The sequence below is a fragment of the Miniopterus schreibersii genome (assembly GCF_964146895.1).
Source record: "Miniopterus schreibersii genome assembly, chromosome: 7".
In the NCBI taxonomy this organism is placed as follows: Eukaryota; Metazoa; Chordata; class Mammalia; order Chiroptera; family Miniopteridae; genus Miniopterus; species Miniopterus schreibersii.
This window is the reverse complement of record NC_138108.1, coordinates 12,047,620-12,070,449: the sequence shown is the minus strand read 5'-3', so window position 1 is coordinate 12,070,449 and position 22,830 is coordinate 12,047,620. Positions and strand designations below refer to the sequence as shown.

Genomic DNA, 22,830 nt, shown 5'->3' with positions numbered 1-22,830 from the left:
TCACATGTGCACACACAGGCACATATGTGCACACGTAGAACATTTGGTCTCCAGAACTCAGGAAGGCGTGGTCAGGAGGAGGGGCAGCCCACTTCGTCTCACCCTCCAAAGGACCAGAGTTCAGAGGTAACAGGAGAGTATCTGTAGGGATGGAGGCTGGAGGGCAGCGGCCCAGGATGCTGAATGTGTGGGCAAAGCCAACTTCCACACTTGAGACGGTTACCCTCCTTTCCCACCCTGAATGAGACGGGCCCCCTATCATCAGGAGTCAGAAATGGAAACCGTGGCTGCTGGGAGAGGGTGGCAGACAGAGTCCAAAGGCACTGGTTTATGGCAGCTCATAAATACTCCAGGTGGAGCCTGAAGGGAGGGGGGGGCAAGAGGGATACTTGTGCCCCTTCTGAGCCAGTGTCATGCCAAGTATAAGAGACCTCTAGGGGTGCCAGGGTCCCATCTGTCCTGAAGACCCCCCAGTGTGAACCCCTGGCCCTGCATCTGTGGATCTAAGGGGTCCCTTGCCTCATGAACCATCCCCCCAAGGAAGGAGGGAGGACTGTTGAGCCCCCTCATCTGGGTTGGTAGGAGGAGGCGCCTTTCCAGGTCAGTGTTATCCACCTGCCCTGAGGGCCTGGGCTTTGGGCAGAAATGCACACTATCCCTGGGAGCTCTCTTGGGAGCCCAGGGTGAGGCACATGGGCTCTGGCTGTCAGGCTGTCGCTGGGCTCCTGGCTCCCAGGGACCTGGAGGGCACCTGCTTCCCCACCCCCTCACCCATTCTCTCTCATGGGGCCCTATCTTTCCTTATATGGTGAGGGCAGTTCCTAGAGGAGGGGGGGGTGGGGACAAAGGTCGCTCTCCTGCAGCCAGCCAGCTTGCCACAACTCCCTGAGATTACCCAGGTGGCAGCTGCCTTCTCCAACCAGGTAAGGAAACCCTGCTGGGACACACGGGAACCATAGGTGGTGGGAGAGGATAGGGTCCCCTGCTTTTCTCTGGTAACGTGGGGCCTCCTGGAGCACCTTGGAGCTACAGCATGAGGGGGAAGCTTGGCACTGTGGAGCCTGGGAAAAGCCCGTGGCTTCCTTGGTTTCCAAAGAAAGAATGGTGCAGGCTCCACCATGGACCCCTGCCTCCTGCTAGTCTGCACCCAGCTCCAGGTGTCAACCATCCCGATTGCCCTGAACTGAGGAAATCCGGAGATGCAGAACTTTTGGACTTAAAATTCCCACAGTCCTGAGCAAACCAGGACTGATTGGTCACCCTGACCTCACTCCTCCCGTCCCACCTCTTTACCCATTTCTTTTTAATCTGAAATGGTTTCTTTCTCTGTGCCACCATTCCCCTGACACTCCTGGGACCTCAGGGCTCTTGTCTCTTGGATCCTAGTGTGTGAGCCACAGACATCAGGGACTGAATGGGCAAAGCAGAGGCAGGGGGCTGGGCACTTGTCCCTGGTCCACGCCCTGCACCTCTGCCCCATCTCCTCTCCACCAGGACCTGTTGTTCCCTTGGCCTCACCATACGCTGTGGCCCCATTCAGCTGAAATGGGGGGAAGGCAAGAGACAAGTCCAGACTGGAGTCTTGGGACATACTGACCACCCCCTTCCCAGGAAGCCTGCTCAGGCATCCTCAGGTCCTGGGGGGCAGAGTCTGCAGGCTGCGGGGCTGGGGTGTGTCCACTCCCTCCGTTGTTATGGGCCTGGGGAAGCAGGAAGGCGTCCTTGTTTTGGGGACTGCCACATCGCTGTCCAGCTCAGACCGCGTAACTGAGGGCTAAGCGCAGTGACAGCACCCCGGGCTCTCTGGAGCCCGAACTCTGAGGACAGCAGGGCAGCAGAGGAGAAGGAAAGATGGGACCCGGCCGGACAGGAACCCTAACTCCCTCCCAGGCCCCAAGAAGGTCAATCCCCTTCCATTCCATAGTTCAGTCTTTCAGCTTCATATATGCTGAGTACCTACTGTGTGCTAGGAGCTGGGGGCTGCACAGACAAACATGTCTAGATCCTTGGCCTAGAGGACCTCAGGCTTACAAACAGGTCATTTCGTCACCGTGTGGTCAGGCGGCCAAGACAGACATCTGTCCAGATGCGCTGGGGCTCCTGATAAGGGGCCCCGAGCTAGCTTGAGGATTCTGAGACGGGCTCCTGGGAGAAATGAGACCTAACCTGAGTCTAGAAGAACGTGTGTCAGCCAAGTGAAGAAAGGTCTGGAGGGCTATTAGTAAAGGGAACAGCAGGAGCAGGACGCGGAGGGGAGGAGGGGAAGCAGCAGGGGGGCTCTCAGAGCCCCCTCCCCATAATCCCTTTGCCCCCCCCTGGCCATGAGGAGGCTCCTCCTTATCTGTCCAGGCTGCTGGAGATCCCCAATCCTGATTTTTCTCTAGGGAGGGAGAGTGCCGGCTTTTTCAAGTCCCTGCTCCCTGGAATCTCCTCTCTGATGAGCAAGAAGTGCCTCCTCGTGTCTACCCTCTATTCCTCTTGCTGTTCACTCCTAGAATCAGAGCATGTCCCTGGCATCTAGTTGACTCCCCCCCACCTCATAGATGAAGAAACAGGGTCCATGTTCACACAGCTAGTGAGTGTCTAAGAATCTACCTTGGAGAAAGGGGGATGTTGACAAAGGTGGTGATTAAAATAAAACAAACATTCTCTTACTTTGTACTCAAATTGGTTCTACTGAACCAGGAGTCCTGGGAGCCCTGGGGTCCCTGTGGGTTGAACTCATGGAGGAGGTCACAGCCAGCAGGGACATGAGGCAAGACCCAGGCACAAGAGGCTCCTACAAACTACCCTGGAAATTAACAGGTGGCCCTGCTCTGCTGGAGGGGAGCTAATCAGATGCTGGGCAGGGAGACCTTGCCCCCAAACTCCAGAATGCCAGGCTAGGGGTCACCCCTCAGGACCCAGAAGAGGGAGTTTCTGAGCAGTAAAAGGCCAGGTCATTGTCCCAAGAGGTGACTCAGAATCAAGGTGCAGAGATTAGATAGAGAGATTCCAGGCTGTCATTTCGAGGCTGGATCTGTGGGGGCCACCTGACCTTTCATTCATTATGAATCAGTTCAAGGAGTGCTCACAGAGGCTAAGTCCGTGCCAGGCTGCATGGTAGGCTCGGTGGGGAGGGGCAGGGATAAGAACAATTGGGGACAAGTGGTCCTCCGCCCTGGCTGGTCTGAATCACTGGGGAGTTTTAAAAGCACCCTCCCACCTCTCAGAGGGCAGAAAATAAAGTACCCATGCTTGGGCCCTACCATGGTCTAATTACATCAGAATCCCTGAGGGGGGGGCATCATTATTATTTAAAAGTTCCCCAAGTGCTTCTGATGAGCAGCTGAAGTGGAGAACACAGCTACAGGTCAAAACCCAAAATGCCATAAACAGTACCATAAAAGAAGCTTGGGGAGGGGAGGTTTCTTCCAGCTCAGTGGGTGGAGGGTGGTTCACAGTGGGAGGCTTCATCATTCATTCATTCATTCATTCATTCATTCATTCATTCATTCATTCATTCACGAATCCATCCATCCACCCACCCACCCAGCAAAGCCTGCACTGGGCTAGATGCTGAGGACTCAGTACTGAACAAATAAACCTGACCCTGCCCTTGTGGAGTCTACATCTTGTCGGCACCAACAGTGATTGAGGGATGTTGGGGATAGCTGGGAAGGAACAGGAAACTGCTGCATACACTTTTTTTTATTGTGGTAAACCACACAACATAAGATTTACCATTTTAATCACCTGAAAGCATACAATTCGGTAGCATTCAGCACAGTCACAACATTGCACAACCATCACCATCTATCTAGTTCCAAACTTTTTCAACATCCCAAGTGGAAACTCCATACCCATTAGCAGCGATTCCCCATTTCCCTCTCCCCACAACCCCTGAAAACCATGCTCTCTCTATGGATTTGCCTATTCTGGGTATTTCATATAAATGGAGTCATAGAATACAAGCCTTTTGTGTCTGGCTTCTTTCACTAAATATAATGTATTCGAGGTTCATCTACATTGTAACATGTATCAGTACTTTTTATGGCTAAATAATACTTCGTTGTGGGAATATAAAACCTTTTGTTTATCCATTCACCTGCTGCTGCTGGACCCGGGGATGATTGTACCTTTCGGGCCACTGTGAGTAATGCTCCTATGAACTTCATGTACAAGCACTTGTTTGAACACCTGTTTGTCGAGTGTTTTGGGTGCACACTCTTTTCAGCCCTTATTGTTCTTTGCTTTCCTTTTTTAAAAAACTGTATGATTTTTTTTAACCAAGCATGGCTTTGATGAAAAATTTTCATGAAGATAAATTGTTTGGGCCAGATCAAAAGGGCCTTGAGTGATAGGCTCAGGAGTGTGGGCTTTACTCAGAAGGTGATAAGGGGCCAGGGTAGATGTTTGAGGAAGAGAGTGACAAGATCAGAAACGGGTCTCGGCCCTGCCCTCGGCCAGTCAGGGCCCAAGTAGGGAGCCAAGCCCTGTCTCTTCCCCCAGGTCCCTGAGCCCTGGCCTCCTGGCACTGTTGGAAGCTCTCAGGGCTGGGCTGGAAGAGCAGCACCTGAAGCTCAGGGTGCCCCCGGCTCCTCAGTCCTTCCTCTCACACCTCTTCCCCCTTAGGCTCATTGCCATGACCAAACTGAGCGCCCAAGTCAAAGGCTCCCTCAACATCACCAACCCTGGGGTACAGATATGGAGGATCGAGGTAAGGTCTGCGTGGGGGTGGGATGGGGGGAGGACCGAGGAAGGACCTAGGATTACTTTTACTGTCCCATCCTTGCTGGTGTGGGAGCCCCTGGTGCCTGTCCCCAAGTGCCCCTCTCCTCAGGCATCAGCCTCTTTCTCCTGCTCCTTTGCCCCCTCCCCCCCTCACATCCCTTTTCCTCATCAGCTTTGTCATCCCTCTTCCTCCTGGCTCTCCGCCTCTCCCAACTCCTATGCTTCAGGGAGGAGAAAGCCAGGGGTCCTGGGGGGCCCAGGGCAGCCCCTCTGACTTCCCTTCTCTCCCTAGGCCATGCAGATGGTGCCTGTTCCTTCCAGCACCTTTGGCAGCTTCTTCGATGGTGACTGCTACATAGTCCTGGCTGTGAGTGGGGGTGGGCAGGGGAGCAGAGAGCAAAGCCCACTGTGGTGTCAGGGAGGAAACTTGAGGTGGGGCGGTCAGAAGAGCTGGCCTGGCTTCAGCCCAAGACAGCCCTCCTCAGGTGTGCCCAGGCGCCCAGCTTAGTGGCAGCTCGGTAGGATCAGAGATGTAAGAGCCTTTCCCTGCCCTTGGGTCACTGAGCTCCCAGCTGAGGCGACCTTCTGCGGATTTATAGTCCTGGGGACCTTCTGAACTGGTGGAATGTCACCCTACCTTGAGTTTACATTTCCAAAATTCACAGTCATCTTCCTATCACCTTCTTGGTTTGGGCCACATCCTGGTACTACCTGCACTATTAATGCATTTGTATTGTTTCTTATATCACTCACTTTTAAAATTTAAATACATTATTATTTTTAAAAACCCCTCTGTATCATTACTGTAAGTCAAAAGCAGTGTCCTGTTCCCAAAAAGAAAGTAGCTATACAATATTTACATAATAATTTTATATACACATTTGTTTGTATAGCACCTCATTACCCCATGAACCTCTGATGGTCCATGCGCATCACTTTGGGAAATGCTGCTATAGTCCAGCCAAGTTATTCCCAAGAGGAGATGAGTAAGGCCCCGAGGGGAAGCCACTTGCCCTGTCTCAGAGGCTCACCTGTGGCCCCAGCAGCATGATGCAGAGCAGGGAGGCAGGAGGCGGCTGTGGAGCACAAGGTCTCGGGGGCATTGGACATCCCCTCTCCCTAGATCCATAAGACTGGCAGCAACCTGTCCTATGACATCCACTACTGGATCGGCCAGAACTCCTCCCAGGATGAGCAAGGGGCGGCTGCTATCTACACCACGCAGATGGATGACTTCCTGAAGGGACGGGCTGTCCAGCACCGCGAGGTCCAGGGCAACGAGAGCGACGCTTTCCGCGCCTACTTCAAGCAGGGCCTTGTGTATGGAGGGGCACGCTGCGGCCTGGGGAGTGGGACCAGGGCAGGGGAGGAACACCAGAGGCTGAGGACAGAGCTGGAGTTGGGTAGGGAGCCCGAGGCTGTGGGGGAGCCCATGAAGGTGATTTGTGTTTACTTTTCCACTCCCCCAGCCCCATTTCTGCTGCTGCCTTGTCCTTGGTCTTCATCCTTTGGCTGCCCAAATGCCGTTCTGAAATTCTGTAACTCTGTTTACCATGAATGTTTGTAAATCAGCCTTCAGGGCATCACATCAAGTCTCCCCTCTAACTAACCTGCAAATGATTGCTCCTTCAAAGCAGTCTTTTCATACTAAAAACCCCCATTCCCAGCTTTTTTTGAAAAAATCTGACGTTCTAGCCACTGGACTTTTCCCATGGAAACACATGGTCAGGAACCAGTTGCTACTGATCTGTAGTATAGAGTTGGAGCTCTCCAGTTAGCCACAGTCCCCACCCCTCCCTTTTGCCTGGCTGCTTCCCTTCTTCCCACATTTACAACAGCATTCACTCCTTTGGGCATTTGAACTGGCACCTCTTTTATCTTAGTCTGCTTGGGCTGTCATAGCAAAATACAGAAAATACAAAAAATAAAAAATAGATTAGATGGCTTAAACAACATAAATTAATTTCCTCACAGTTCTGGAGGTTGGCAAGTCCAATATCAAGGTGCCAGCTGATTCAGTTGCTGGTGGGGGCTTTGCTGCTGGCTTGCCGATGACCACTTTCTCACTGTGCCTTCACCTGGTGAAGAGAATGACATTCTTCTTACAAGGGCACTAATCCCATCATAAGGGCCCCACCCCCATGACCCCATCTAAACCTCCTCTAAATCTATTACCTCCCAAAGGCCCCATCTCCAATACCATCACACTGGGTGTTAGAGCTTCAGCATATGAGTTTGGGAGGGGACACAGTTCAGTCCATGGAACCTACCTTCTTTTCCTTCACTTCAATCCCTGCTCTCAGAGCCCTGTACTGTCCTTCCACATTACCATGCACCTGTCTTTGAAGGCCTCTCAACAGGGGAGAGGCTAGAGTTCAAACTTCCTGGAGGCACTCACTGCCAGGGTCATGCACATGTAGGTAATGCACCGACCTTTCACTTGCATGACCCCGAGAGTGAATGTGTCCTTAAAGCTTGCACCTGAGGTGCCTCATGCACCTCATCCTTGTCCCAGCCCCAGCTGTCAGGTGGCCCTGCCACAGCCAGGCACCTTGTCACACTTCCCAGCCCACTCTCTGGGGTCACATCACCTCTCTTCTCAGAATCCGGAAAGGGGGCGTGGCTTCCGGCATGAAGCACGTGGAAACCAACTCCAGCGATGTCCAGCGGCTGCTGCATGTGAAGGGCAAGAGGAATGTGATGGCCAGAGAGGTGGGCATCAACCAGAGCCCTAGGGCATGGCCTTCTGCCCCCTCGCAGCCTGGGTGGGGGACAGAGGCTGAGGAGGTGTGGGGGGCTGGGAGGCAATGGGGAAGAGGTGACAGAGGGTGGAAGGGGTCTGAGTGGGGTCTGTGTCTTCCCCATGGCTCTCCAGGTGGAGATGTCCTGGAAGAGTTTCAACCGCGGGGATGTCTTCCTCTTGGACCTTGGGAAGCTTATCATCCAGTGGAACGGGCCGGAGAGTAACCGCATGGAGAGACTCAAGGTAAACCCTGCCCATGCAGCCCCCTCCCCCCAAGCCCTGCTGCACCCCACCTACTCCTGCCACCAGCCCCTGGCCTCTCCCAGACTTCTGCGGCCCCAGCCCATCCCCATTTCCCCAGGCCTCTCCCGGGCAGGTGTTTGAAGGTGGAGCTGAGTCTCCATGTGTTTGGGGACAGGTATGCATGTTGGAGTTGGCGTTTGTGCACTTGTGGCTAATCCCCTGAGATTTAATGGGTTCCTGCTGTGTGGCACACCCTGTGCCAAGTGTTTGGGATCCAGTGGTGAAAGAAGTGGGCAGAGCCCTGCCCTGGCTCTGGCCTCCAGCTGACCATCCAGTGGAGGAGACAGACATGAAAGGAATAACAGAGAAGTGAGGGGTGGGGCGTACAGCTCTGGGGATTCTGGGAAGACTCCTGGGAGTTGACAAGTGTGGGGAGAAGGCCCTAAGGCAGGAGAGAAACGGCTGGTGAGGGGGTGCTGCCTGAGTGACCAGAACATGAGATGGAGGTTCAGGGAGCTTGGAGAGGAGGCGAGCAGGTCTCATAGAGGCATGTTATGTGGCTAGAAGGCTGTGTAAGAGAGTTGGGATTTGTTCTCAGTGCCCGGGAGGCTGTTGAAGGCCACCTGACTTCTGAGTGACTAAAGAGGGTGAAGGGGCTACGGGGACACAGGGAGCCATTTGTCCATCAAGTGAGGAGTGGGGCAAGTGCCCTGGGTCCTTGGCCTGGGAAGGTAGAATCCACTGGACTTGCGTGTTGCTCGGCGTGAAGAGAGAGGGGTGAGGCAGAACTCAGAGCGTGCGCTTGAGCGATTAGAGGTATGGACGAGTCCCATTTACTGAGCTGGGAAAGATCAGGAAGCAACAAATTGGGGAAGAAAATCTAGAGTTCGTTTTTGAACATCTTAAAATGCGGCTCTTATAGAAGTTGGGTAAATAAGGTGAGAGCAGACAACTGGGCTGGAGACAGAAATATGGGCCTAGGTGAGATTGACGGAGGGAGAGAGAGGGGACCTGGGACTCAATGCAGCAACTGAACAGTTGATGTTGGGCTGAGGAGAGTGAGCCAGGGTGTGTGTGTGTGTGTGTGTGTGTGTATGTGAGCACATGAGACTGTTCACCCTGGGGGTGTGTCTGTGTGTGAGGATGGGAGAGATTGTGCTGTCTGGGTGTGTGTGTTTGTGCATATGTGTGTGTGCACATGTGAAGCTGTGTGTGTATGTGCACATGTGAATCCATGTGTGTATATGTGTGTGTGTGTGTGTGTGCACATGTGTTTGAGCATGCTATGGGGCAAAGAGTCTGAGTGCTACGATCTTCAGAGCTCAGCTTTGTCCAAAACTGTGAAGTAAAATCACAAATTTGAAAAAAATATCAAAAAAGAAGCCCCACCAACTCCACCTGAAACACCCTTCACCAGTGAGGAAATCTGCCCTCCCAGCAGGTTTTCAGCTGGTTTCCTCACATATACCCTAAAAGCCTGGTACCCTCAAAGGAGAAAAGTAGGGAGGTGCCTCGCTCCGTGGGGCTGCTGCAGAGTGGGCTGTGGTCTCCCGGCCTGGTTTGGGGTGTGGATGCTGCCCTGTCTCCTGGCAGCTTCCATGGGTCACTCGGGGCTTCCCTGCAGGGCATGACCCTGGCCAAGGAGATCCGAGACCAGGAGCGGGGTGGGCGGACCTACGTGGGCGTGGTGGATGGGGAGAGTGAGAAGGCGTCCCCAGAGCTGATGGACGTCATGACCCATGTGCTGGGCAAGCGGAGGGAGCTGAAGGCAGCCGTGCCTGACGCGGCGGTGGAGCCCGAACTCAAGGCTGCCCTCAAGTTGTACCAGTGAGTGGCCACCATCCCAAACTTGACACCATCCCAAACCTACTGCCCGGGCTCCTCCTGGGTGGCGGGGGATGTCCTGGGGGCAGGGTGCCAGGCTGAGGGTGTGAGACCTCCTGGTCTATGCTGTACCTTTGTCCTGCAGTGTGTCCGACTCAGAGGGAAAGCTGGTGGTCAGAGAGGTTGCCACGCGACCACTCACTCAAGACCTGCTCAATCATGAGGTGAGAGGGTCTGGAGGCCCCCAGCCCCCCACACCCTGCCCAGGCGGGTATGGGAGGGAGGCTCTCTGAGCCAGCAGCTCCTCAGCCCAGCACCGCCACGCCATCAGGCCCTCATTCTGGGTCTCCCTCTCCCACCTTTAGGACTGCTACATCCTGGACCAGGGGGGCCTGAAGATCTACGTGTGGAAGGGGAAGAAGGCCAATGCCCAGGAGAGGAAGGGAGCCATCAGCCAGGCAATGGTGGGCATGGGGTCGGGGAGGAAAGGGGAGAGAAACAGAGTCCAGCAGGGAGAGGGGAGCAGGGTCAGACTAGAGGCCTGAGGCGGCTCCAGGCCTGAGCCAGCTGGGGGGGTCTGAGGGTCTGTTCTGTAGGCATCTTGGGGGTTCTATAGGCATCTTGGCACCAGGGAGCCAAGCACCAGGCAACATGGGGGCCTCCTTAAGATTGAGCTCCTACCTCAAGCTGGGTTCTGAGAAGGGAGGGAGAAAAATGGAGGCGGTCCTTCCCACAGAGAGGATGGGGCCAGCATGGGGCCAGGTCAGAGTTTGGGGTCATTGTTGGGCTGGAGTCAGGAACCCTAACTGGCTTGGGGTCAGTGCTGGATTGAGGATTGTGTTCAAGATTGACGATGGGCTGAGGGCCAAGGTTAAAATTGAGGTGGGGTCAAGCTTGGGGTCAGATTTAGCCTTGATGTGGGAGTCAGAGGCAGTAGGTTTGCGGTGGTGTCAAGTTTAAGGTCTGGTTTGGACTTGGGGTTGGGGCCAAAGCAGGGTCAGCACTGGGACTGGGGTTGGGTTCCAGTTTGGGTTTGGGACCAGGGGTAGGTTTATAGTTGGGTCTGGTTGGGATAAGAGCCAGGCTTTGGCTTGCACTGGGGGGTGAGGGCTATGGGGGGACACAGCCCCAGCCACCCCCTCTCTTCCCAGAACTTCATCAAAGCCAAGAAGTACCCCTCGAGCACGCAGGTGGAGGTGCAGAACGATGGGGCTGAGTCTGCTGTCTTCCAGCAGCTCTTCCAGAAGTGGACAGTGCCCAACCGGACCTCAGGCCTGGGCAAAACCCACACTGTGGGCTCCGTGGGTGAGGGCCAGGCGAGGCAGGACAGGCTGGGAGCTGGGAGTGGGGCCAGGAGAGCACCCAGACCTGCCTCCTGCCTTCCTTCCTAGCCATGCCTCTTCCATGTGCACTTTTACCCTGGTCTGGGCTCCCCAGCTGGTGTGGGGACACGGGGGGGGGGGGGGAGGGTCTTGGATAAACTCAAGAGTTTTCACAAATCGGAGCTGAGAATGACTTGCCTTTCATTTGGAATGGGGTTGGGTCTCCCTGGCAACCAAATAGCTCAGTCTCTCACCAGACAATATTGGCTGAGGGCAAGCTCAGTGCCAGGCACCTGGGGCAGGATAAAAGGTTGTCCCTCTCCTGCCTCCCCAGGGGTGTCCTGGTGAAGCATGAGTCTTAGGGACAGGGAGCTATGGTCTGTATTATAACTGCCATGTGTAACCTTGGGTAAGCTACTAACTCTGGTCTTGGTTTCATCACCTATAAAATGGGTCTAAGGATTATAGCTACCACTCAGGGCTGTTGTGAGGACCTGGGGGACTTGAGCTAGTGACACTTAGTGCCACGATTTCCTTCACTCCAGCCAAGGTGGAACAGGTGAAGTTCGATGCCACATCCATGCATGTCCAGCCTCAGGTGGCTGCCCAGCAGAGGATGGTAGACGACGGGAGTGGGGAGGTGCAGGTATGGTGAAGGGAGGGAGGCCTCCCCTGGGTGGGAGGAGCTGGTGGAGCCTGTCCGGGACCTTACACTAGCCTGGTACTGGCTCCAGATGTGGCGTATTGAGAACCTAGAGCTGGTGCCTGTGGAGTCCAAGTGGCTGGGCCACTTCTATGGGGGCGACTGCTACCTGCTGCTCTACACCTACCTCATTGGAGAGAAGCCGCACTACCTGCTCTACATCTGGCAGGTCAGGTCCTGCCCACCCTGTCCAGAACTCATCCAGCTCAGCTCCAATCCTACTATACCCTTACCAAGTGGCCTCTTTGTGTTGAATATTCCTGGTGATGGGGAGCTCACCCCTTTTCCATTTTGGGACTGCTCTGGCTGTGAGACCCCCCTGACACTGAGAACCCCCATTCACAACAACCCTTTTTTCTTTTGTCCCTTTCAAGTCTCCTTTCCCATTTCCATGGCCTCTTGCACTTTCCCTTCACCTGCTCTGACTGTGGGTTTCTGTGTCAAGATGTGAGGGAGCAAGAGATGCTTGGGTGCTGGGGGTGAGTGGTGTGGTAGCCGTGGTGCTTCTCTGAGAAAGGTACAGTGAGGAGGAGAGGTTGGAGGTCAAGGCTGGGGTTGCAGGTAAGTCAAAGCTGGACTGGGTCTGGGAAAGGATGGGGTGTGGGCTTGGGATCAGGACTGAGATCCGGGTCAGGTTGGGTTTTTGGCTGGGACAAGGTGAGGCTTAATGGGAAGACAGTTGGGTTTGGGGCCAGGTCAGAATTGGGGATGGAGTTGGCGCTGAGGTCAGGGATGGGTCAGATTCAGGGCTTGACCTCATCCCACCCCTTCCATTCTGCTCATCTCCAGGGCAGCCATGCCAGCCAGGATGAAATCACAGCCTCTGCCTATCAAGCCGTGATCCTGGATCAACAATACAACAATGAACCGGTCCAGATCCGAGTCCCGATGGGCAAGGAGCCACCTCATCTCATGTCCATCTTCAAGGGACACATGGTGGTCTACCAGGTGCTGGACTGAGGGGGCCTGGCAGCACTGACAACTGAGGCGGGGTGGGCATCCAGGAGATGGGGGGTGGGGATCTGGGATGGGGGCAGGGCTGTGGGTGAAGCTCATTCTCCTTAGGAGGGGACTGTTGAGGCCCCTTTACTGATGTGGAACTGGTAATAGAAACAACCACTCGGTGCTTTTAAAAAATCCACGTAATGAGCACCTAGCGTGTGCAAGCACTGTTTCTCTCTACACCCAACTCTTCAAATCTTTTACATGAAAAAGGAAGTTATTTTGGCTAGATTTGCCTAAACTATGGAATCTGTCCAAACTGCATTGGTGCCTTCCAACATCATGAAATAAATTCCACATTCATTTAAGCAGCAATCTGTTTATTGAGCACCTACTAAGTGTGCAGCCCTCTGCAAAGCACCAAGCAAGTGGGTAGAAGAATGCTTAATACTGTTTATCATCTTGTTGGGAGAGCTGTGAGCTAAGAGCGCGAGGCACCATGGTTAAATGCCAGTAATACAAGTTGAGTTCCAAGGGGGATGTGAATACTGCAGTCTGGGAGTAGGCATGGAGCTCCTGGCAGAAAGAGGGTTTGAAAGAAGCCTTGACACTGGGGTCAGCTGAAGAGCTCAGCAGAGGTATAAAGAGGGCATGCAATGCAGGGGGCACAGCAAGGAAAAGGCCAGGAGGAAGAGATCTGTGGGGAACAGTGATGTATCAGCAGACCTGGAGGGCAGGCAGGCCCTGCCCCAACCTCTCTTCCTCTCGGATTCTCTGCACCCCTCTAATCCCCCCTAATCTTTACTAAGTTGCTCCTGCTTTCTCCTCACACCCTGCAGGGAGGCACCTCCCGGGCTAACAACACAGAACCTGTGCCCTCCACGAGGCTGTTTCAGGTCCGGGGAACCAGCGCCAATAACACCAAGGCTTTTGAGGTCCCAGCCCGGGCCATGTCTCTCAACTCCAATGATGTCTTCATCCTCAAGACTCAGTCCTGCTGCTACCTGTGGTGTGGGAAGGTGTGTGCAGGCCCCCAGCCTCAGAGCAGACCTGGGTCAGGGTGGGAGCCTCTGGCTGAATAGGCCCAGCTGCCTGTAGCCCTGTCCCTTCCTCCACAGCTCTGGGTCTGGCCATCCTCAGATTCTCTGCCTCTGTCTGAGTCAGTCTCTCATCGTTTGTCTCTAGCCACCCCTGTCTGTCCCAGTATTGATCTGCCTTTATGTCTCTCTCACTATCCCTGTCTAGCTATCTAGCTCAGTAATGACTCTCAGCCTCTTGTACTCCTTCTCCTGCCTTGTAAGAAGAGAGAAACTTCTATTGTCTCTTCTGTCATTCTTTGGGGTGTCAAGGACAGAGGACGGGAGAACTGTCCCTGAATCGGCAGTGGGCTGTGTGCTCGGGGTCCCGATCCGAGAGCCCTTGCAGATCCGGAGCTCAGTGAATGTGGCGGAAGGGTGGGGGTCAGCATGGCATTAGAGATGGCCTCCCCCAGCACATCCACCTCCCTTTTTCCCAGGGCTGCAGCGGAGATGAGCGGGAGATGGCCAAGATGGTCGCTGACACCATCTCCCGGACGGAGAAGCAAGTGGTGGTGGAAGGGCAGGAGCCAGCCAACTTTTGGGTGGCTCTGGGCGGGAAGGCACCCTATGCCAACTCCAAGAGGCAAGTAACTATGGGGTCCCTCTGCCTCCAGCTCACTTTACAAGGCTGGAGAGCCTCCAGCACCTCCACCCCATGGCCCAGAGCCTGCATCAGGCATGGACTGAGGGCCCCCTGTGCCAGGCCCCCAGGGCCACAAGATGAGTCAGGAGCAGTCCACGCCCTCAGGGTCTCTTAGGCACAGGAGCTGTGTCTATGCTGCTTACCACGGTCTGCCTGGGGCCTGGCGGGGTGTTTCCCTGGCATAGAGAGTTCACAGCCATAGCAGGTAGCTCAAAGAAAGGGGCGAGGCTATAAGTTTGCCCTTTGGGAAGAAGATCTCAGAGCCCATCCAGTTCCTGCCCTTTGAGGTTGACATGGGACCTGATGCTGAGGAGCACGAGCTGTAAACCCTCTTTCAAATGTCTTTTCTTAAGATCCATGACCCCCAGTTCAAAAGCAAAGGGGCGTGTACTGCGGTAGCAGCAGGAGGGATAGAGGGAAGGTATCAGAAAGAACTGCCTAGCAGGACTAGAGAAGAGCCACTGAAATGCATGTCCTGGAAAATCGTTGGGAATTTCTCCTGTGGAGCCATCTCAGGCTCTTGGGTGGAGGGGGAGACTTTTGTGTGATCAGAAGAAAGAGCATTTTCCTAGGAGGTGGGCTTTCCAAGTTGGAATCCCTCCCTCAGGGCTCTGTGTCCTTCATTCCCCTTCCCCACACCTTCCTCCTGCCAACACAGCCTTCTCTCCACCCCTCAGACTACAGGAGGAAAACATGGTCTTCACCCCCCGGCTCTTCGAATGTTCCAACCAGACTGGGCGCTTCCTGGCCACAGAAATCCCCGACTTCACTCAGGATGACTTGGAAGAAGATGACGTGTTCCTGCTCGATGTCTGGGACCAGGTAGGACCTCGGCCTGGCCAAGAAACAGCAGCATTAGGGACAGGGAAGATTTGACGTTTCCTTGGCTCCTGGGAGTGGCGTTACGAACACAGGAACCTAAGAAAGAAGGGGGCCCGAGGGGCTGCTGTGTGAGATGTGTCTTTTCCCAAATCCAGTTTATTTCACATGGCAGAGCAGTGTTTTTGAGGGGCTTTGGCTCTGAAGTCACATAATTGTAAAATATCCAAGTAGAGAGCGTCTGTCCAACCTCCTCATTGCCCAGATGCAAAGTCAAGGCCAGATGGGCCTGTCCAAGGTCAGGTTCCACTGCTGGACATCTGAGCCCGGGGGATCTGAGGCAGAGCCCTGTGGGCCAGGAGGGCTGGGGGGACTGGCAGAGCTCCCGGTTCTCCACAGGTCTTCTTCTGGATCGGGAAGCATGCCAATGAGGAAGAGAAGAAAGCTGCTGCCACCACGGTGCAGGAGTACCTCAAGACCCACCCCAGTGGCCGGGACCCTGAGACCCCCATCGTTGTGGTGAAGCAGGGACACGAACCCCCCACCTTCACGGGCTGGTTCCTGGCGTGGGATCCCTTCAAGTGGAGTGTGAGTGGCCCCCGCGCATCCTCCTCTGGGTGGCTTCTTCATGGTTCATCCCGAGGGCAGGGCCGACTCCAGGCCTTTCTGTTCCGTGGTGATAGACAGTGTGTGATGTATTTGTAAAGGGGTTAGAGGGGCCTTAAAATGAAAAGTAATGCTGCAGTAAGATTAAGACCCCTGGTGAGGGTGAGGGAAGGAAGTCTAGCAAAACCATGCTAATGACAGTACCTTGCTCGTACACTACATTCGGCTAAAAGCTGTTGGACCTTATTGGTAAGAGCTGTACTGACTACTTAAATTTAAATTAATTAAAATTAAAGATTCCATTTCTTACTAGCCACACTTTAAGTGCTCAATGGTCACATGTGGCTAGTGGCTACCATATGGAACAGCCCAGAAAGAGAACTTTCCATCATCATAGAAACTTCTATGGGACAGCATTGGTGGGTCCTCATGCCAGATGAAGAGACATGTCACTTCTAAAGGACAGACAGACATCTTCATGGCACTAAGTTCTAAGCAAAATGGGTCACATGTGTGGTTCTTACCTGAGAGACAGTGACTCAGACTTCCCCAGGATTTTCCTAAACTGGCCCCAGATACAAGCAGAAAGCAGGTCCTCAAGATGGAGCCCCAGCAAAGGTTTCTGCAGGAAGGAGGAAGGCTAAGGTTAGAATGAGTGCTGGCTTGGTGGCTTTGGGTATGCTAAGTTGGCACAACAGATGAGGTTAGGGAAACAGAGAGCTTTGATTAATTTCCTCAAATACATTTAAAAAATTCAGTGGTTGATGGGCTGAGTTTAGTCTTGAGGATGGATTAAAACAAATCTCAAAGCTGCAAGTCCAGGAGCCAGAATTTCTTAAATTCACATCATCAGTGTCCCAAATCAACAACTCTGGCAGGCTTTCCTCATCTCAGGTCTGTGCTGGTTTCTCTCTCAGACTTCATTCATTCATTCATTCATTCATCCATCAAACGGAAGCTCATAATGTGCCTTGCTTGGGGCAGGCCCTGGGGATATGGAGATGGGGCTCCTCATGGAGCCTTGGTCCCTTCTACTGCCTTCACTCCTCTGTGGCCGGGTTCCCTCCAGGCTCTAAGAGGAGCCTCCCAGTTCTCTAGGACCCCTGAGTCCCTCAGCGCCTATACAGTGTAGGCAGGGTTCTTACAGCTTTGAGGGGCTGCTTGCATGGGCCTCTGAGGGCAGAAAAAGATCATACTCCTCCAATCCCATGTTGGGCTGAGCAGGGGCAAATAACCCCGTCCCAGCTTTTTCTGACCTGTCAGCTCCTTCAGTGCCAATCCTTATCATCCCATCTCCTTTTTCAGGGACCCCCCTCCAGCCTTCTCCTAGTCCCCTCTTCCCTTTCTCAGCCCCAGGCCTTAGCCAGCTTTCTTTCAACTCTTGAAGGAAAATGGTCTTTCCTCTCCTCTGCTAAGAACCAGCCTAATTGTTACTTGCTTTATGTGCAGAATGCCAAATCCTATGAGGACCTGAAGGCAGAGCTTGGCAACACTGGGGACTGGGGCTGGATCACTGCTGTGAGTATGGGGCAGGTGATTGGGCCCTGCGGTGGGCATCTAACCATGATCAGACCTGTGGGGGCTGAGAAAGCTCCAGAGAAGATGCCAGTGTCCTGTGCTTTCTTTCCACCATTTCCTCCCACATCTCATGGAAGTTCTTGCTGTGTCACTCCATTGTCTCTAGCTGTTTTGTGTTCTCTATTCCCTAATGAAGTGATTCCCACATTTTATAATGCATAAGAGGCTGGGTGATGGGGAGCTAGGGGGTGAGGGAAGCATATTAAACTGCAGATTCCAAGGTCTCACTCCCAAAGATTCTGGTTTATAAAATTGGGTTGAGACCCAGGAATATGTATGTTTTTCTTAAGGAGTCCAGGAAATTTGATGGAGTTAGTCCGTAGATGACATTTGGAGAAACAATGACTTCTCTACTATTGTCACCCTTAGGATCCCTTCTACAGGCAGAATAACTGCAACCCCTTCAATATCTCAGCTAGTTACAGAAATGTATGTAGCCTGGAGGCCTGGGATACGGAAATGTGAAAGCAAAACCTTTCCTTTAAGAAGTTCATCAGGCTTGCAGGTGAAACAAGACCAAGTAGACTCTGCAGAAATGTGTCCAGAACAAGGGAGCGATTTCCCAAGCTCACCAGTGTAATCAGCAGATAACATATGGCTCCTCAGCCCCACCACAGGCTGAGAGAACCCTGTGGCATTCATAAACCCTTTTTACTAGATTGATGGTATAGGCAGGAAAGTATGGATAGGTCAAGGCTATGTGACTTTCCAGGTGACAAGTCCACAACAGATAAGAGAAGGAGGGTCATAAATATCCAAGGTAGACTTCGAACATCTGGGGGAAGCCATGGAGAAGTTCATATGTCATAGAACAAAGGAGTCATCATGAACCACTGGCTTTGGTTGGATACACACCACCAAGCTTGAGCTTGTGGGTCCAATCCAATGTGCTGTGTTCTTATGAGTGTGTGTGTATGTAAGTGGGCTGGTGTGGGGTGTGGGATATGGAAGGCATCTTGAAGGAGGTGCCCTAAGATAAATGTTGACTTCAGAGAGAAAGGCAGCCTGGGAGGCAGCCACAAACCAGCCAAAGTAACAGTGGTTTCCTTTTCTCCCCTAGGAGATCACAAATCCTAAACAGGACGTGTTTAATGCTAACAGCAACCTCAATTCTGGGCCTCTATCTGTCTTCCCTCTGGAGCAGTTGGTGAACAAACCTGTGGAGGAGCTCCCTAAGGGTGTGGACCCCAGCAGAAAGGAGGTGGGTTAGACTTGAGGACATGTTAAGGCCTCTCCATTCATTGGACAACACTGACTGACTCCGATTGCACCCTGCAGATGACCAGGTGCTGGGGATGACCTGGTGAACGAAACATCCCTGGTCTCTACCTTCAGGCGGAGTTGCATCTCAGTGCAGGGAGAGCTCAAAGGAGCCTGATTACATTATTTAATTTCAGTGGAGATGGTGCCGTGAAGTGTTACAAAAAGGAAACTGGTTTAGTCAGAGAAGATTTCCTTCTGAAAGGTGAACAGGAATTATTCAGGCGGAGCGGCTATTCCTGGAGAAGGGAACAGCATGCACAAAGCCCAGAGGCAGGGAGTAAGCACAGGGTGGGGCAAAATGCTAATGCTGTGTGCGAGCTGGGGTGGGGCAGCGGGCCAGCTGAGCAGGGGTCAGGAGCTGAACTCAGCAGTGCCTTCTATAACATGTTATCGATGGTGTGTCATCCCAAAAGTGGAAGGGAGTCATCATGGTTGAAGCAGGCAGATGGCAGTCAGGTGTATGCTTTTAAGTGGCCACTATAGCAGCTCAGTGAAGAATGCATTGGAAGGTGGAAAAAGCAGCAGCCGAGAGTTAGGCTGAGAGGCAGATGGGAGCTTAGAATAGGTGGTAGTGAGGAAGGTGATGGGAAGGAGACGGTTTAGAGAAATATTAGGAGGTAAAATTAATGACACTTGGTAAGTACCAGATAAAGGGTATGAGAGAAAGGGGAAAACTGTTATTCTCTGAGATTAAAAAAACAATCAAAACAAACCCTGGGTCAGACTGATCTTAGAGGGTGATCATGAGCTCAGTGGAAGCCATGTAGTTTGAGGCACCTGGGAGATATCTGGGTTGAAATATGTGCTCGCTGGGCAGGCAATTCAAAGGAGCTCCAGGGCAGACCCATCTGGTAGCTGCAGCTGCAGCCTGTGTGGATCCCTTGAGAGGAGTTTGGCAAGAACTTGTTAAAAACACATTTCTAATATTCATTCCCACTTCATGGAGATCCAAAATAGACTTCAAATCTAGCTTGATGGGGTACTGAAAGAAAATTTACTGTGTGTGTTATAAACCATAAAGAAGCCTTACAAATGACTTAAGAAATCTACAGAAGAGAGGTGCCTGATTTCTCTAAGAATATCCAAGTCTGTTAGGGGTTTGGGCCTGATATGCACGGGAGTGTATTGTTCCCAGAGCATGTGCAGCCTGCCCTTCACCTTGGAGACCACTTTCATGCATTCTCTTGCAGATATGCCCATCTGTGTCCTTACTGTAATGCTGGGATGATACCAATATATTATTTGTAATAATAATATTACAAATATTATTTGCCTAGCCCCTGGTACATAAAAAGTGCTCTACAAATGTAAGCTGTGATTATCACTGCTCTTCTATTCCTGAGAAAACTCAGGTCCAGAGAAGGGAAGTGACTTTCCTAATGTGACATAACCATTTAGTAGCAAAGACAGACCAAGAACCAGGTCTTCTGAGTCCCACCGTTACCATGGTATCATGTAGCATAAAGAAAGGATTTCTAAAGGGAAGGACAGCCAGTGTTACTGAACCAGGTGACTGGCAGGAGGCTAAATGGATTGCTAATTTTGAATGAAACAAATAGAACGAACACAACCCCAACAGAGTAGAAGCAGTCTAAGAAGTCTTAGAGCCTTTTAAAGAAATCAGTTGTTTGTTGCTGATTTTTTATCATGGGAGTAGCATACATTCTTGTGGGAGAGCTGTGGGTTCAATGCCAAGTGGGGAGGGTGGAAGAGGTCTTCAGACCTCTGGCTGCTCCAAATTCAAAAGTGGAGCCAGTGACAGTGAACAGCGGGCTGGTGGGTCTGACTGCAGGCAGTAGCAAGAGCGTAATCTAAGTGTTTGAACACCAGTGAGTAAGCCACAGAGAGGCGGATGTGGGCATGGGTGAGGCCGGCAATCAGCTGGTAAGACAGCAGGGTTCAAGAACAGGATCAGTGGAAAGATACAAGTCCATTGGGATGGGCAGTCTCTGCTATCTAGCCCAGGGTCAAAGTCCACGAGTCTCCACCAAGCTGCAGAGCTGGCCTGGGTGGGACAGAGAGGGCACCTAAAGCCACTGGCGAAGAGGACACTGCAGACAGTTGTGAGGGACCTGGAGGGGAGGGCAATGCTACAAACAGTCTTGGGGTGGGCAGCTCTTCCCTATCCACTGATGCCCAAGCCGCTCATATTTACCCTTCTTCCAAAACAAGGCACTCCACTGCCCTGCCTGGGGGAGTGGGGAGGGCTCCCAAGAGCCTTGAGGAGAAAATGCCTCTAGGGGCTGGAGGCAAATCTAATGACAGGTTAGAGAACTGGGGCATCAGAATCACCTGAACTTGAAACCCAGGAGCAGGTGTTTGCCATACCAAGCTGTTCAGTTCAGGGCTCTCTGGGGGAGTAGCGAAGTGTTCCCCAGAGCAACTCCCCATAACTGAAAAGAAACCCACTTCTTTCACCCCACCCTGTTTCCTCCTGGTCCCTGGGGGAGCAGAGATAAAGGCTGGTGGGTGATGTTTTATAGCAGCCTTAATTTGGGGTTCTTGAGTGTGCCTTGAGGCATTTAGCTTGCCTTAAACAGTATCACTGCCATATTAGCTGGGAGCAAGGTCATTTCAGGCAATCCCCTCATCTTATGGCTGAAGATACCCAAGGCCCAGAAAGGTGACTCCTAGCTGGAGGTCCACTGTTTGATAAGGAGGTAGATGAACAAGAGACCGTTTCCACTACCCTTTCATATATATTATTTTCACCTCCATAAAAGCATTATAAAGAAGTGAAAATTGACTTTTAAGAAATTTCTCCCATTTTATAAAGAGGAAAACTAAGACCTGGAAAGCAACTCTTTAACCAAGATAAGTAATGTCCCTACTTATTTCAGGGTTACTGTGAACTTGACCCTGGTCAAAAGCTCAATCTCTCTCATGTTTGTTAGTGTCCTTTTTATTACGTTCCCAATTCAGGGATCAAATTACTTGGACTTCAATGCCACTGCCTCTGCATCCCTTCCCTGGCTCTCCTAACACTGCCTGTTTTTACTCATCTGATTTTTATACCACACCTATGTGACTCAGTGAGTAAGAATGTGACTTTTGGCCTCTGGTCCCTGTTCTAGGAGCACTTGTCCCTTGAGGATTTCACCAAAGCCTTGGGGATGACTCCAGCTGCCTTTTCTGCTTTGCCTCGATGGAAGCAACAAAACCTCAAGAAAGCCAAAGGACTATTTTAAAAGTAGCTGTGGCTGTGAAGCAATTTTGTTTTGTTATTACTGGTATTAATACTTTACTAATTGAAAATTTACACTTGTACCTGTGAACAGCAGTCTGTGGCAATGCTTCTGTTTACTAAACTGTTCCTCCAAGGAGGCTGTGGTCCCAATTTCAGCTCTCAAGGTGGTGGCCATATGATTTTACTCACATGTGGGATATAAAGCTGAAATTCAGACAGAGACAATAGTATTTTAGTTACCAGAGAGAAGGGGGTATGGTCACAGAAGATGACTTGACTTTGGGTGGTGGGCACACAATGCAACATACAGATGATTTATCATAGAAACATACACTTGAAACCTATATAATCTCATTAACCAGTGCTACCCCAGTATATTTAATTTTCAAAAAGTAAACTGAAGAAATGAACCTAATTTCACGTTCTAAAGGTATCTGTACCTACATGCTAACTAGGACGTTCACTTACAGAGGGCACAAGGAAATGAAAGTGACTCTCAATCCCCCTCCTTAAAGAAACTGAATCAAATGTTATGATCATGGGCTCTGGAGTAAGTGCCCCTCCATTCTCTAACCATGTAAACATGTCTTTATTTTTCAATTACAGCTCACATTCAACATTACATTGGTTTCAGGTGTACATTATTGTAGACATATAATTTATGAAGTGATCCCCCTGATAAGTCTAGTGCCCACCTGGCACCACCCATAGTTATTACAATCTTACTATTTTCCCTGTGCATGTAAATGTATTTTAAAACTGACACTCCAAAAAAAAAAAAAAAAAGATGGCAGTTGCATTATTTCTATTCTGGAGTGTGGCATTACTTTAACCATCCTGTTTTAGAGCTTCCCCTTCTTAGAAGAGCAGCCAAACACTCCAGGGAACACTTGGTCTAGTCTTCCACAGGCTTTTTATCAATGACAGATGGGCTGAGGCATTTTTCAATTTTACATCTTTCCCAGAGGAACGGTTTTTCCTTTTCACATATGCTTTCCTCATTACCCTCCTCGGGTGGAAAGCTGAAGGGGATCCCTTCTTTGAAAGAGTTCAATGGCCTTAGTAGGAGGTTTCAGAACTCACTAACCTGTCCCCAGTGAGAGCACCACATACATTCACTGGGTCTAGGCTTGAGGCTTAGACAGGTAAGCTACGCAATGCCATT

At 51.8% G+C, this 22,830-nt stretch overlaps 1 protein-coding gene across 1 annotated transcript; it reads left to right on the top strand.

Annotated features, from left to right (window-relative positions):
* The first annotated feature begins 880 nt into the window (after positions 1–880).
* On the top strand, positions 881–22,434 carry VIL1 (villin 1). The gene is made up of 20 exons (XM_081143431.1): positions 881–923; positions 4,615–4,699; positions 5,006–5,080; positions 5,837–6,033; positions 7,317–7,425; positions 7,589–7,699; positions 9,324–9,526; positions 9,669–9,747; positions 9,889–9,987; positions 10,675–10,828; positions 11,391–11,491; positions 11,580–11,717; positions 12,338–12,496; positions 13,330–13,509; positions 14,007–14,152; positions 14,890–15,034; positions 15,431–15,619; positions 17,087–17,155; positions 18,276–18,416; positions 21,553–22,434. The coding sequence occupies exons 2-20, from the start codon at positions 4,625–4,627 to the stop codon at positions 21,664–21,666; spliced, it is 2,484 nt and encodes an 827-aa protein (XP_080999557.1). The 5' UTR covers positions 881–923; positions 4,615–4,624; the 3' UTR covers positions 21,667–22,434.
* Positions 22,435–22,830: the final 396 nt, after the last annotated feature.